Genomic DNA, 16105 nt, shown 5'->3' on the forward strand with positions numbered 1-16105 from the left:
AGATGTGATCAGGATGTGGGCTTCCCTTTTCACTCTTCTTATTGCTTAACTCAGAGTAACTTTCACAGGTGTTGTCTGCCTCCCTGGTGTATGGCAGTTGGTATTGGTTCTTGCTTGGATTTTTTTATAGAGTGTGATTGTTCCGAGTTTTGGTCTCTGCCCTGAATCTACTTTGCCTGGTATTCTGTGGTATTGCTGATGATGAACCTCACTGCACCTGTACCCTAGATACCATCATGCAATTATCTTTTATATCATAAAAATTTACTTACAGGTACCCACATATATGGAGTCCTTGTGTGGTGTTGTGGGTTAATGTACTGGACTTCAAGTGAGTTTGTACTGCAAAGTCAGAGGTTCAAGCTCACCAGTTGCTCCTCAGAAACCCTATGCATGGTCTCTATGGATCGGAACTGACTGGACAGCGCTTAACAACAGCAGCAGCACCCACATATACACTCTTTTATGTTTTCTATGTTCTCTGTTGTTTGTTTTTTCATTACGTTCTGTGGTAATTTTTTTTGCCTGCAATATCCCTTTGGTATTTTTCTTAGCACAGACCTAGTGTTACTCAACTCCCTCAGGTTTGCCTGAAATTGCCTTCCGTTTATTTTTAATTATGGAAGTGTATAGATATGAAATCACTGGATGGGGAATTCTGGGTTGGCTTTTATTTTGTTTTAGCACTTTAAAAGTGCCATTCTATGTTCTCTGGCTTTCATCATTCTATTAAGAACAGATCTGAAGACCTTATCATTGGTCCTTTATAAGTAATATAACTTTTTTCTTAACTATTTTTAAGAATATTTTTCTTTGTTGTTCAGGAGTTTTACTATAATTAACTTAGGTGTGGCTGTTTTTGTCTTTATCCTGCTTGGAATTTATTTGGTTTCTTGAACCTGTCAATTGTGCCTTGCAATAGTTTTGAAACTATTATGTAGTTTAAAATTACTTCTGGAATTCTAATGAGACATATGTTAGATGTTTTGAGCATGTCCCCAGAAATCTCTTTAACTTGAATATTTTGTCCTATGTTTTTCTCTCCTTGAATACTTTTTACTAATCTGTCTTTCAGTTAATCAATCCTATATTTTCTGAATGTAATTTGCTATTAAATATATTTACTGAGTTTTTAATTTAAGATTATATTATACATTTTTAGTTCTAGAGTATTCATTTGCTTCTTTTTTAAAAAAACTAGATTTTAATTCTTTGGTGAAATTCTCCATCCTTTAATTACTTTATTTTCCTCTTTTCCTATATCTTAAAATATTGATCATAATTTTTATTTTTTTCCTATATAACATTAGAGCATTGTTGGGTCTATTTTTTTCTTTGTTTGATGCTATTCATTATAAATCATATGGTCTTGAGTTTTCCTCATATTGATTTAGTGAAATGTTTTCGGCATGAAAGAATTGCAGTGACTCTGTATAATTTTATATTCCACCAGAGAAAGTTTCTGCTTTACACTGTTATGTAGATAGAATGAGGAACGGATCATTTCAATTAATCAGAGGTGAATTTGATTGACACACAGTCCAATAGGGCCCAGTCCACCTTTGGTTTGTCTTGACTCCTATGGTAGGGCCTTCCAGAGTGTCTGTCTTTTGTCTTCTGAGCTCTGAAGACCATAGAACATTCATCTCTACAGACAATTTCAACTTAACTCTTTACCCTCCTAACATAACAACTTCCTAATTGACAAATGTTTTGAGGAGACCAGTGAAACATTTGAAGCAGTTTCCTTCCCTCTGAAAAGTCTTTATTTCTTAAAAACTGAAAGATTTTATTGTTGTGAAGTGCTTTTGAGTCGGTTCCCACTCATAGAAACCCTATGTAGAATTTCCAAGGAGTGACTGGTGGATTTGAACTGCCAAACTTGCTGTTCAAACTGACCTTGTGGTCCAGTGTTTCTCCTCTAGTGAGTGCCATACCAGGATTCCTAGCTCTGTAAGATTATGAGATCGTTCCTCACACCCTACCCCATCATTTTTTGAAGGCAAAACTGGTTGCTTGTTTGAGGCTCCTTAAATTTTATTTTGTCTGTCTATTTCAGTGTGATAATTAAAATATTGCAGTCCTGTGTGGCATTATAGGACAAGCACTGTACTGCAAGCTTCAATTTGAATCTCAAGGTCGGAAGTTGAAACCCAATAGCCACTTCCTGGAAACTCTATACAGGGTAGCTCTGAGTCAGAACCTACTGGACTGTACTTAACAACAATAATAACAACAATAACAAAAGCTATTAAAACATTTGGTGATTTCTCTTATCTTCAGTAAACCTTGTTCATCAACTTGTGCCCTAAATTTGAAAATGCCTGCAGTGAAAAAAATAACTGAGCATCATCAACTTACCTCAGAACCCTTTTCTTCTCTTTGAAATTTTAGTTTATCTTGTTTTAATTGCTTTCATAGTTCTCTACTGCCTTTAAAACATTTAGGAAATAATTTGCTTTATTGTTAGTTATAAGGTGAAACTCTTAGCCTACGGTAGTCTACTGCATTCTATCTGGATATGAAAGGCCTTGTCCTCACATTAAAGAAAAAATATTTTTTATCACTTATGTCATGATTTAATATATTAATCTGGAGATGATTATAATAGCTCCTATCAAGTACAATTCCACACAAAGCTGGTTTAGTCATTAATTATTATATTTTCAACCTTTTAAACATGAATTGAATAAAAATATTTCATTTATTTACTACGTGTTCCTCAAGACCAACATTATATACTCTCTCTGCCTGAATCTTCACTGATTCTATCAATTGGACATAATTTATTTCTTTCTGCAACTCACATACCACCTTTTAGTAAGTCTTCATTGTGCATGTACCTTTCATTATAGTTATTTATACAGACTTGTATTCTTCATGTCATATCATAGAACTTTTTTCACAATAGAAAGAATAAATAAAAGACTGATAACATAATATTGAAGAATATACTAAGAGAGTTCTTACACACTCATCTTCATTGTTTGTGGAAAAATAACCTAGGGACCGACATTTGTGATAACTTTCTCAGCTGGAGATCACAATACACCAGTACTGTCCTAGTTGGATACTCAGTTAAAGATTTTCATTATGATAGGATTTTTATACAACTGAACAAGAGTTTTAGCATTAAATGTCTAACTTTCAGTTTTTAAATAGGGGAGACATGGTTAAGTGACAAAAGCAACTATCTTGTCCCAGTGTACACTTACAGATCTTCCTATCAAGAGCTATTGTAAGGTTTGCCAATGGTGGCAGCAGTCAGAAGTGTCTTTGAGAAGATCCAGGTGCAACCTATGTTGATTGATTAATTGATCCTTCCTTCTTTTCTCCCTTCCTTCTTCTCTCTCTAGTCTGCAAGTTGAATTAACATGACCAATCATGCTATGGAGTCCGGGTATGGCACTGTGGGTTAATGCACTAGACTGCACATTTGGTTTGAACCTCAAGGTCAGTGGTTCAAACTCACCAGCATCTGTTCCTCGGAAACCCTATGCAGGGTTGCTATGGGTCAGAACTGACTTGGTGGCACTTAACAACAATCATGTTATAAGAGAAATGAATACATTTACCATGGCATCCAGTTCAACTGGTTTTAATTGTTTGAATTCCTTTTAGGAAAAAAGGTTGTAAGGCAAGTAAAGAACTTCCTGCCAAGCTGTCTGAATGTCATGTGGCTTGAAGTGGAATCCTGGTGGTCTTAGTCCATTCACAAGGAAAATACAGTTTACCACAACTATTCTGGAAGGGCCTGGAGGCTGAGGGAGTTGCAGCATTTCTCATCAGAAATGTTAAATGAGGAAAAGGACCAGAGATGAACTGAATAAGGAATATCTCTGGAGAGCCGAGCTTTTATGCCTTTCAAAGTATTATGGTGAAATGATATTTTTAGTTAGGGAGAACATGAGCTGTGGAGTAAAATGAATGGGAGGGAATCACAAAGACCACATAAGAATGCTGTGTGAGGGCTGTCTGTGGCACCAGTGCATAAATCAAAAGTTGCCAATGTTTGAACATTTGTTAAGCATACTATGCAATTATTAAAACTTAAAGGGCAGTTAGTAACATGGAAACATGCTTGCAAAATCCTAGACATTTAAAATGTCAAGATGTAAATTCAGTTGTACAAAATACAAAAAGTACAAATGATAAAGAATGGAAAGCGTTCACACTAAAATAAAAATAAAAAATAAAAGTTATGTTCGATGATGGACTAAAGATACTTGATTTCTTCTTCTCTTCTATTTCCTAAAATGTTCCAAACTAGATTATAGTAAATTAAAAAAAAAACAGTACCTGTATTCAACAAATATTTCATGGTTTCCTAGCCTTTTTGAGGTGTAGTAGGATAAGTACTAGACTGCTAACTGAAAAGTCAGTGGTTCAAATCCACCAGTCACTCATCTGAAACCCTAGAGAGAGTTGCTATGAGTTCTAACTGATTTGACAGTACTTTAACAAGAAGAACAATGGCACATTAAGACACATTACATATTATCTCTATCCTCAAAGCACCCTGAGTCTATAAATGTATAAGACACAAAATGTTATAAATATGGTTAGGTAGGTAAAGTAAGAGAGGGTCACAGAGTTTTAGATGAAAACATTTATACAAGACTGATGTGATCATGAAGGTTTAATAGAGGAGAAGGTGGAACTTGAACTGAACGTGGAAGGATTGGATTTTAATTGGCAGTGTTAAACATAAAAGGGCATTCCGTGTGGAGAATATACACAAGAAAAAGGGAAAAGATGAGAAAAAGAAAAAGAAAAAAAAGATAGCCTTTTCACAAAATGCTATGCTTGTGAAACAGCAAGGGTTCACTTTGTTTTTTAATGAACAGAGAGGTAAAGTACTTGAATGTGAGGTTGAGGCCAGACTATAAAGTCTCTTGTATACTAGGCTTAAAGGTAAGACTTTGTACTTTAGTCATTGCATCTTAATAGATAATATGTGTGTTTTCCTCAGGAGTTTACGAGGTGAAAAGTGTTTTCATGAGATCACCATGAATCAGAGTAGGACTGTGCATATGGTTCTCCATAGCTGTGACCTTTCCTAAGTAGATCTCCAAGGTTTTTTTCCAAGCTACCTCTGGGAAGATTTGAACGACCAACTTTCCAAATAGTAGCTAAGCGCTTAATTTTTTGCACCACCCAAAGATTCCTGAACTCTGTATCAGCTTTATATATACCAGGATAACAGCGGCAAGAATTCTCTCAAATGTATTATATTTGGTTTTGGAATATATTATAAAAGTGTTGTTGTTGTTGTTAAGGGCTGTTGAGTTGGTTCTGACTCATAACGTCCCTGTATAAGGTTTCTGAGGAGCAACTTGTGAGCTTGAACTGCCAATCTTGCAGTTAAAACCGACTATATTCCAGCACATTAACCACAGCACCACACCAGGACTATTGAAAAACCAATATAGCTTCTTTTCCATTTTAGTCATGATTTATTTTAGCCGATGGTGAAAACTAGTTTTAACTTTTCAAAACTAATGTTTGTAATGAGGACTATTTGTTAAGTGATCTAAGTAACAAACAGCTGGGAAGTAAATGTTTGCCATGTATTAAATTGAAGTTTATGTTTACTTTCCCAGGTATCAACCAGTTTTAAGGCATATTCTTAGAAAGAGTATCTTTTATTGCCACCTTAAATTTCTTCAAGTATTAACCAACAATAGGACATGAAGTATACAGTTTAGCTATGGACTTAAACTAGATGCTTGTTGTTGTTAAGTGCCATAGAGTCAGTACCGACTCCTAGCGACCCTGCATAGGGTTGCTGAGAAGCAGCTGGTGACTGTGAACTGCTGACCTTGTGGTTTGAAGTCCACAATGATCGTACAATGCCACACCAGGAGTCCAGATGCACCTTAGGAATTAGGAAAAAACATGTGTATTACTTAACTGCTCATGCTATATAGTCAGTACTAGAACCATTGGTAACTCTGGGTATTTGGAAGAAACCCTGCAGTAACTATATATACTTTGACTCAGAAGAAGGTGCCAATGGAGATTACATTAAAAGGCATAGGATAATCACTGGACTGCTCAGCACAAGGTAGATGCTTTAAACTCACCAGTTGTTCCTGAAACCTTATATATAGGGTTGCTAGGAAGCAGAACTAACTTGATGGCACTTAACTACAATACTAGCATTGAGAGAGATGAAGATCCAGTGAGGAAGAAATCAACTCCATTGCTTTTGCTTCCATAGTCTTGTTGTTGTTGTTAAGTGCTGTTGAGTGGTTTCTGACTCATAGTAACCCTGTATAGGGCTTCCGAGGAGCGGTTGGTGAACTTGAACCACTGACCTTGTCGTTCAAATGACTTTGAAGTCCAGCACATTAACCCACAGTGCCACACCAGGACTCCCAAGGAGGACCAAAAGATCCTTTGAGTTCAATCATAAACAATGATAGATTTGGCTGGGAAGTCATAAAGGAAATTCTCCCTAGTTTTCAGGCTTTAGGAAATAGCTCCTGACCCTGCACAGTTGTTTGGTTGGGGACTGCCCACCTCAGCTGCATGCCTTAATATCTCCGATTATCTTTCATAGCCTCTCTCCTTAGTGCTTTTGTTAGGTGACATGGAGTGAAGGCTTATAGTGAACTCATGTGAAAGAGTTACATGGATCCACAGGGTTTTGTAGGCTGTATGGACTCTTTATGAGATTAGATTGCTAGGTCTTTTTCCTGCAGAGTTGCTAGGTGGATTTTAACTGCCAATCTTTTGATTGACAGCCAAACTCTTAATCATTACTCCTCAGGTTTCCTTGCTCAGCACAAATTTTGCTAGATTTTGAAAAAGAGAATCAAATTAAATACTATACATTTAGATAATTGATTTAATTCACGTACATTTTGGAGACTGTGCAGGGATTATGTAGTACATATGGTGCTTATCGTGATTTCTTTAAGTATCTTGCTATTAGAGCCTAGATGAGTTACTCATTATTGTAACAAATCATATTCAACTAATTTGATTTTTATCTTACAACATTTTGCCATAAGTATTCCATAAATTATAGCATTGTCTGTACTGTGTACATTTACATATAGCTAGGAAGTAAAACACACTTGCAAAGCATGTCTGAAGAATACAAATATTTAGGCATTTCTGTATTATAAACCTTCAAAGAATTTAAAGTCGAGATTTATACATATGCTTTATAAGTAGGAATATGAGAGACAGTTGAATTCGTACATAAAGTTTTTATTTAAAGTTTTCCCCTTTCAAGCAAGCTTCATTTACACATTCTAATACTGTACAAAATTTACATTCTCTGTGACTTATTTACTTACTTTTCACTTCCAAATAGGTTGTGTCTTTCTGAAAACTACAAGCTTTACTTATAGTTCTCATAAATGCTTTTATTTATTTTGGCTAAAAAAATCAAGAACCAGTCTAAGGAAAGCAAATATTCTTATATAAACTGTGACTTTGAGAAGAAATGGTGACAGTTGATGATACAAGATTCTGATCAGACCTTATTTCCTTCATGATATCAACTAGGATTTCCCCACAAAGTACTGTAATTTCTTTTTTTCTATATAGTCATATGCTTTAAAGGAAAAGGAAATGAAAGTTGATTGCACTGCATATATATATTTATATATGTATATATTTTACAACGGATCCTTTGGATCTGAACATACGAATAAATACAAAAACAATGAAGATTGCACTTTACTGTAGAAACGGCATTGGATTCCAGTATACCCACTCTATCTTGACATGCTCCACAATGAAAACTTATCCCCAAGATATCTTAATCTGTGCTTCCCCATATTGTTGTTTCAAATGGCACATTTGTTGAGGGACTACAAGCAATATTTTATGCTTTTATTCGCTCCTAATTGTCGCTGTTTAAGTTCTTAAGAGCTTGAAAAATCAAATTTATCTTTCTGCCAGTTCTGCCCATTTGATTTACCAAATGGAGACTACCACATGCCCTTCTGTCCTTCTGCTCCTAATTTCCTCATGGTCTTAAAGACAACATAGCACTTGCTCAATTAACTGGGTTCAGGCATAGCTGGTGATAGTAAAGGAAGTACGATGAGTTGGAAGGCTATTGACTGTAAATCATGTGCTTTTCCTGAGCATCCTTTCAGGTAACATTGCATTGTGTATTTTAGGGACAGGCAACTCAGATTCTATTTTAAACAACTCATTCATTCCTTTTGTTGCTAAATTTCTGAAAGTAATTTCCTAGTTTTTATGATGGTTAGTTAAGTTTGGGTCAGATGTGTTAACCAATAGAACCTTATCAAAATTTTATGACTAAATTTGTCAGTCAAATATTGGTGTTTTCACTACGTAGATACTACAAAAAATGAGAAAGCATAAGCTTCTATGAATTTAATAGTAACATTTTTTTTTTAATCTTTCAGACAAGGTTGAGGATACAGAAATTATGCCTCTGTCTAGCCTAGAACCCACAGGGCAGAACACAGTTGCTATAAGAGACATTTTTGTCTTCTTTGGTACCATGAGGTGCTGCAAGGGCAGAAGGTATATAAAATGGAGTTGTATCGAAATGAAAATTCACCTCTTTAATCTGACACAATTTTCTAGAACTGGGTTACTTACAGAGTCTGTGAAGTAGTCAAAGATTAGGAATACAGAATCAAGTGGCAATTTCTGTAATGCTGTGTATATCTTTAGGTGGGTCAAATTTTGAATCATTCATGAACACAATATCCCCAAAACGTCAACATAGATCACATGCAGGTAGACTACAATGCACAATACTGATCTTAGGTTTCTCTGGGGGAAGTCTTCAGTGTTTTATAATTCTCCTTTTGAAAAGTTAAAATCCAGGTGAGAAGTTTTTGTAAAGCTGGGACACATTTAAAACCAGTCTGAAATGGAAGAGTCTGTCACCACGGGAAGTTTGGTGTGATCAGTACCTGTTCAAGAACAGGCCACTTTCATTTGTGGTTATTTGTAAATCTCTCATTAGAAACCAAGGGTGGGTTTGGGCAGTTGTATCATTAGAATGTACGGTTCCATTATAATGGTGATGTCATCTGTCACTGCTTCCCAGAATGTGATACTGTCCATTCCAGGGTCTCTTGACGTTACTTGTTGTACGGTACACAGGCGGGCAGGATAACGGTTGCACACGCGGGGCCTGCAAGCGGTTCTGCTACATCTCCTTCAAGTTCTGTCCAGGTTCCTTTCTCTGGACAGTAGCATATTGTAGATGACTTGTAGGCCCCCTGTAATGGCAGAGCAGGGAACACTTAGAGCAGGCTGTTCAGAGAAGTAACACAGTAACATTATTGATTGCATTTACACTGGAAGGAAGATGGCTTCTCGGCTCTTGCTAAAACAAAACTCTAACTGAAATCATGAATGTTTAACTGTTTTACTGTAAGGGACAATTTGAAAGTCACAAGATTCCAAAATCTTTTGTGTGTATTTGTGTAACGAATAACAGAAGTCAAGTACCTAGAACATCCTAGATGCTGAACAAATCCTTCAAATGAACAGATCAATAATTGAAACTATCCAGCTGGTTTGGGTTAAAGAAAAAAGACAAATTCACCTTAAGTATTCAAATATTTGAAGTAAACTGGATTTTTGATTGTTGCTCCTCCTCTCCATATATTTTGTTACTGTGGAAACTCAGGATCAGGATTCAAAATCAATTTTAAGTAAACTGGCTATGAAGTTTTGCCTACTTCTCACATTGACTCACTCATTTTCAAGAGGCCACACAAGAAATTGAAAATGTTTTTAATCTTGTTTTCTTTGTCAAACTTAAGAGCTAGCACTCATATAACATTTCCCTTCCCCAAACCAAAGAAGCTTCATTTTCATCACAGGAAACATAGAAAAACCAATCAACCTAATAATAATTTATTGCAAATATATTCCTAGTGTCTGATTCCTAAATATATATTCCTGTCTTCAGCTAGCAATTTGTACCAGTAAACAAGCAAATATATGACTATTTAGTTATATGTCAACACATCTTTGCCTCCATATGACTAAGAACTTTTTAAAATGCCTCCCAAACCACATATTTGTCTCAATATAACTAATAACTTTTGAAAACTCCTCCAAAACTTTTTATGACCACCTTGTTTGATGTAAAAGAAATACCAAATAACTGACACTAGGACTCCAAATTAACTTTATAAAATCAGCATGTATAAACTTGAATTGTACAGACAGATCCTTATGTGTTCTTGACAACAACAACAACATAACAAAAGAAATGAAAAAAGGCAAAAGAGAAACAAGCTGGACAGTAAGAATTTAGATCTAATCTCCAGTCTACAGGAAATATGCAGATAGGATTATTTTAAATGACATCCCAAAGAAGTCATTAGGCAATTCCAGAATGTTGGGTATTCTACATAGCTAACCCTGTTCGTTCACCAAGTCAATGGAATGGGGCAAGAAGTGACAGAGGTACTGTTATCACTAGACATAATGCTTTATGACATCATGAGACATAATAACTAAATCTGAGTGGAACCTGTTCCGATTTGAACATGTCAACTTAAAAAAGACATTTTTTCCCCCAAGTCAGTAGGAAAAAATGTGAATTTGGCTATAAAGGAATTATTGTTCATTTTGTTAGATGTGATATGGATAGCATGCCTATGTAAGAGAACGAGTTTTGTTTTTTTGTGAGACACATACTGAGCATTAAAAGTGCAATAATATGATGTGAGGAATTTGTTTTAGTCAAAAATTTTAGAGGGCTAGATGAAGTAAGTATGGCAAACTGTTGATGGATGGTGAGGCTGGATGGGCGGATAAAGAAGAACCCTTATAATCTCAATTTCTGTGTATATTAAAAAATTTTCAGACTAAAAAGGAAAAAAAAAAGGTAAAAATAATTGCAAAATATATCCCAAATAGAAATCATAGGCACTGAACAATTAATTTCCATTTCTTATCCAAGTCAGAAACTGTTCAGATTATCCTATTCAAGCAAATTTAACAGCAAGTTTATGAAATCACTTCAGTTTGACTTCAGTTGGGAAACCAGATTTAAAAAAGCATACGAATAAACATGAACCAGAGATCTGTGCTACGGTTGATGGGTCAGCAACTTTGCGCTAGGGCAAGCAAACGGATTCCATTTTATTACTCAAATAATTTACCACTTGTATATAAGTATGATAAACAAAAGAAGTTCCCTGAGGTCATCTTAAAATTGAACAATAGTTTAATTAGTAAACAAAGGTCTGCCTTGAGCATTATGCTCTTATAAGAATTATCTACATGGGATAAATGTGACAATAGCAACTCAACAGATTAGACAGAAATGTTAGAGGGGCCATGAGTTTATATTGAGAAAGGAACAACTCAGAAAAGGAGGATAAGAATGCAATGGAAGAATGCAATCAATGTCACCAAATTGTACAAGTAGAAAATGTTGAATTGGTGAATGTTTTGCTGTGTATATTTTCACCACCACCACCAAAATCAATACAATTTAGAAAAAAAAAAGAGATAAAGACGTGAGTGTTATAATACATTTGGAAGCAAACAGGAAAAGCAAGCATAAACAAGTGTATGATGGCGAGACAAATGTGGACACATACCATACTCCAGCTGTAACCACCAACAAGGTAAATGCTGTCATCAAGCACTGCACAGCCAGGCCCACTTCGGCCTTCCAAAATAGGAGTCTGGAGAATGTTCCACTGGTCACCTTTTGGGTCATAGCATTCCACAAGCATGACATCGAGGTGGGAGAAACCTGAGTGACAAGCAAAATGGGATCACAGGAGAATACATTTTCAGGGTCTCAATTCAAGGTTTGTTGTTGTTAAGTGCTGTTGAGTCAGTTCTGACTCGTTGTTGGTAGTATTGTTGTTGTTGTTAAGTGCCGTTGAGTCGATTTCGACCCATAGCGACCGTGTATAGGGTTTCCAAGGAGCAGCTGGTGAGCTTGAACCACTGATCTTACAGTTCAAACGGCTTTGCAGTCTGGCACATTATCCCACAGCATCACACCAGGACTCCATAATCATCAATAGGGGCAGTTAAAGAAATTATGTATCAATCATATAGTAAAATACTCTGAAGTTTAAAAAAATATATGTGAATATACATGTATACAATCAAGTAAAACAGACACATTTCTGTGTGGTTTAATCATAAATGGCAGTAGGCATTGTAGCAAAAAAAAAAAAAAAGCACATGATTAATTTAGATTTTAGTACAAGATAAACCTTTCATTTCATCGTATACATTTTACAGTATAAAAAATCAGAAACAACCTGGTTTACTTGGTTAAAATCTAGGGAAGAGAGACAATGTTTATAAAGGAACAACAACTTACAAAATGCACCTTGGGGTCTGTGCAGTAACCACCTGGTGTGAGCCCAATCTTCAAAGTCCAATCATGAGGCAAAGAAACAAGTTATAAAGTCTTTACCCTCAGTGAATGTATCAAGAATTTACATAGAAACTTTAAAAAGGTTTAATATACACAGACCCTAATGATCATTTTGTGGTGATGTGCTCCTTCCAAATCATACTTCGGGATCATAGACGTTTAAACACAGATGTTTTGTGGAGACATTTCCAAACTCAATGAAATAGCTGTCCTCGCTTGTGCTTTAACTTCAGGTGACAGCTGAATGGCGAAGCTTCTTCCTCTCTTATTGATGCAGTTTCTCAGCCTCCTGTTGCTTCTTCTGCTGTTCAGACCTTTTTAACGTGAATGTCAATTGTTTGCTGCCAACAGTGATATCCGATACATTCTATGTCCCATTTTTTGCTTCAAGTTTCAAATGATCTTCAAGGGTTTTTATCATCAGTTTCTGTTTTGAAGTAGAATCTTTGAAGCTTCTGAATTCTTTTCCCGCTTTGATGTCATAAAACTGGGGCTTCAGAACTGTCTGCTGGTCCTCCTTGACTCGTTCCTGCCACTTCTTTTTTTCCTCTTGGTGAAGTCTGGGCTGTTTCCTGACCTCTTCAACCCAGTCCTTTTCATCATCTGAACTCTCCGAACTTTCTGAATCACTTGGTTTCCCTTCTAGTTCTTCCTCATCTTCTTGTTCATGACGTTCTTGTTGCTCTAACAAGTCTTAGTTTCTTTTTCTATTTTTCATGAATCTTTGAAACAAGTGGATTCAAAACTCTAAATTCTTCACTCTCTTCATCAACTTGGAAATCAGAGTTCTCAAACATACCTTTAAATTGATTCTCAGTGAGAATATTAGGAAGGCTCTTAACTTTCTTTTTCCACATAGATTTCTGCCTCTCCTCTTCTTCCTCAATTAATTTAAGCGCCAGCTTTGTTAACTTTTGGCAATTTCTTTAACTGCGAACCTTAAGGTTAGCGGTTCGAAACTACCAGCCGCTCCGTGGGAGAAAGATGAGGCTTTCTACTCCCGTAAAGATTTACACCCTTGGAAACCCTGTACAGGGTCGCTATGGGTCAGAACCGACTCGACGGCACTTAACAACAACAACAACATATTCATCATAAGCAAATGGCTTTACCATCAGTTTTATCTTGTGATAAAGTCTTATATCCATGAAAAATCCATACATTTATGTCCAAAGAAAAGGTGATCCGATGAGATGTGTGAGCCCTAAATTTTTAAGGTCTTTCCTGGTGACAAATTTATAATCATCATAAACTGTGCTTTCTGGATTCTCTTCTAATTCTTCTGTCAAATTGTCTAAGAAGGAACACCACCTGGGAGCAGGGCCCCAAACCGGAACATAACAAATGCCCATCTTGGGGGTTTCATTGGCAGTAAGAAGCATTCCTGAGTTGGGATAGAGACAGACATCCTTAATGTCATATTCTGACTCCAAGGAAGTAAATATTTTTCCAGAGTTCTTGTCCCACATTTTGAGAATTTGAGAGTCTGCAGACAAAATAAAATCTAATAACTCCTGGAAATTAACTGACTTAATAATAGGCAGACCATTCTGGTGATCCTTAACTAGCAATGGCTTATCAGATTGAAGAGCATATAATAAAACCTGCCCCTTGGATGTTCCAACTGCCATGGTCAAGGCACCATTGAATTTCAAAGCTGAGATTATTGGTATACTGTTTATCTCTGAATCTGCTGTGACATTACTTAGTGCACAGTCTAAGAGGCCATCTCTATTCAAGTTCATGGGTCCCAGCACTCTACTCGACCCTCCACTGTTCCAGTGGCAAACAAACCATGCTCGGAATTGATGTCACAAACATTATTCTCTGCAGCATCAGTTTATAGAAGATTCAGGTATCGTCCTTGTTCTAGATTTAATCTATAAACTTCTGAGCTTGCACCAACAAAGTACAAGTCACAGGATGGATAGCGGTAAGAGAAATCTCTCCCAAACTTTGGTATTCTGGTTTTGTAGTAAAAACCTTGTTGTGAGTGAAATTCAATATATCTATCATTACATAAGAAGACAATCTTGGAATAGTCATCAGATAAAATTCCAAAGGTTACAACTTCAGAATCTAAACACCTTTCAAACTTCAAGGATAACTGATAGGTGTCATAACATCGAACCCAAGGTTTGTATGTTCCAGTTGCTAAAATATACGGTCCATCTTTTGATACTTTAATAGTAGTATAAACAGTTGGCATTTCAAAATTGTGAATTAGTTCAATTCTCCTACGAACATCAACATCTTTCTTTTGTAGTTCTGTTTTCTTCCTGTCAGAAAGTCATTCAGGAAGGGACTTGCCGCAGCTGAGACTGTAAATCTTCACCTTGCTGAGGCTGGAGATCTGCATCGCAGCGTCGTGTCACAGCAAACCCTGTTTGTGTTCAGGCCACTCTTAGCTGGGTGGACTCAAGCATCAAAATCTCAGAGCCTCTAGTGCAGAGCTCAGTGGCGTGGAGCTGCTGGTGTGGTCTCAGGTGTTGTTGGTATTAGGTGCCATCAAGTCAGTTCTAACTTATGGTGACACCAAACACAATAGAATGAAACACTGCCTAGTCCTGTGCCATCCTCACAATCATTGGTTGCTAAGCTTGAGCCCATTGCTGCTGCCACTGTGTCAACCCATCTCATTGAGGGTCCTCCTCTTTTTCATTGACCCTACACTTTACCAAGCATGATGTCCTTCTCCAGACTGGTCCCTCCTAATAATATGTACAAAGCCTGGCCATTAGGACTTCTAAGGAGCATTCTGGTTGTGCTTCTTCCATCACAGATTTGCTTGTTCTTCTGGCAAATCATAGTACTTTTAATATTCTCCAACATCATTACTCAAATGCATCAGTTCTTCTATGGTATTTCTTATTCTGACTCACAACAACCCTGAATAAAGTTTCTGGTAGAACTGCTGGCCTTGCAGTTAGCAGTCCTCTGCCTTTCCTACAGTGCCACACCAGGCTAAGACTTCTTAAATATAACCAAACCAACCACCACCAACAAAAACATTTAGAGATATCAGGTATATAACTGTATATCAAGACTCAAATTAAAAAATGATATTGAAGACGTATCAGACCTAAAAATCCAAACTCTAGAGTGTTTTGCATAATTTCAAAGCAAGGATGCTAAAATTCATGTTATTAATAAAGGCTGCGTAAGTGGGTTGTTGCTGTTAGGTACTGCCAAGTTGGTCCTAACTCATACTGACTGCAACAGAACAAAACATTGCCTGCTCCTTCCTGCACCCTCCTCACAATTGTTACTACGTTTAATCCCATCACTGCAGTGCTGTTAATTCATCTCACTGAGAGTCTTCCTCTTTTTCTTTTTCAATGACCCTCTACTTTGCCAAGCATGTTGTCCTTTTCCAAGGACTGCTCCCTCCTGATAGCATGTCCTAAGTATGGGAGACTAAGTCTCGCCATCCCCTCTACTAAGAAATATTCTGGCTATACTTCTAAAACAGAAGTTCTTCTGGGAGTCCATGGTATATACAATATTCTCCAACGGTGTAATCCAAAGGTGTTAATTCTTTGAGTTTTCTCATTCATTGTGTATCTTTCACATGCCAATTGTTGTTGTTTTTAAGGACCATCAAGTCAGTTTTGACTTACAGAGACCCTGTATAGTGTTTCTGAGGAGTAGCTGGTGGGTTTGAACCACCGACCTTTTGGTTAGCAGTCCAGTGTTTATCCTAAAGTGCTACATTGAGAGTCACATGCA

At 36.6% G+C, this 16105-nt stretch overlaps 1 protein-coding gene and 1 pseudogene across 1 annotated transcript in view; both read right to left on the reverse strand.

Annotated features, from left to right (window-relative positions):
• Window positions 1-8714: 8714 nt before the first annotated feature.
• Window positions 8715-16105, reverse strand: part of KLHL14 (kelch-like family member 14) — a 143140-nt gene continuing 135749 nt past the window's right edge. Inside the window, exons 8-9 of the mRNA XM_006835049.1 lie at window positions 11577-11734; window positions 8715-9230 (exon numbers count right to left, since the gene is read on the reverse strand). Of these exons, the coding sequence (XP_006835112.1) occupies window positions 9090-9230; window positions 11577-11734 (299 nt within the window). The 3' untranslated portion in view covers window positions 8715-9089. The remainder of the gene's footprint in view (window positions 9231-11576; window positions 11735-16105) is intronic.
• Window positions 12571-14735, reverse strand: LOC102836134 (annotated as a pseudogene).

The sequence above is a fragment of the Chrysochloris asiatica genome, unplaced genomic scaffold (genome assembly GCF_000296735.1).
Source record: "Chrysochloris asiatica unplaced genomic scaffold, ChrAsi1.0 scaffold00015, whole genome shotgun sequence".
Taxonomy (NCBI): domain Eukaryota; kingdom Metazoa; phylum Chordata; class Mammalia; order Afrosoricida; family Chrysochloridae; genus Chrysochloris; species Chrysochloris asiatica.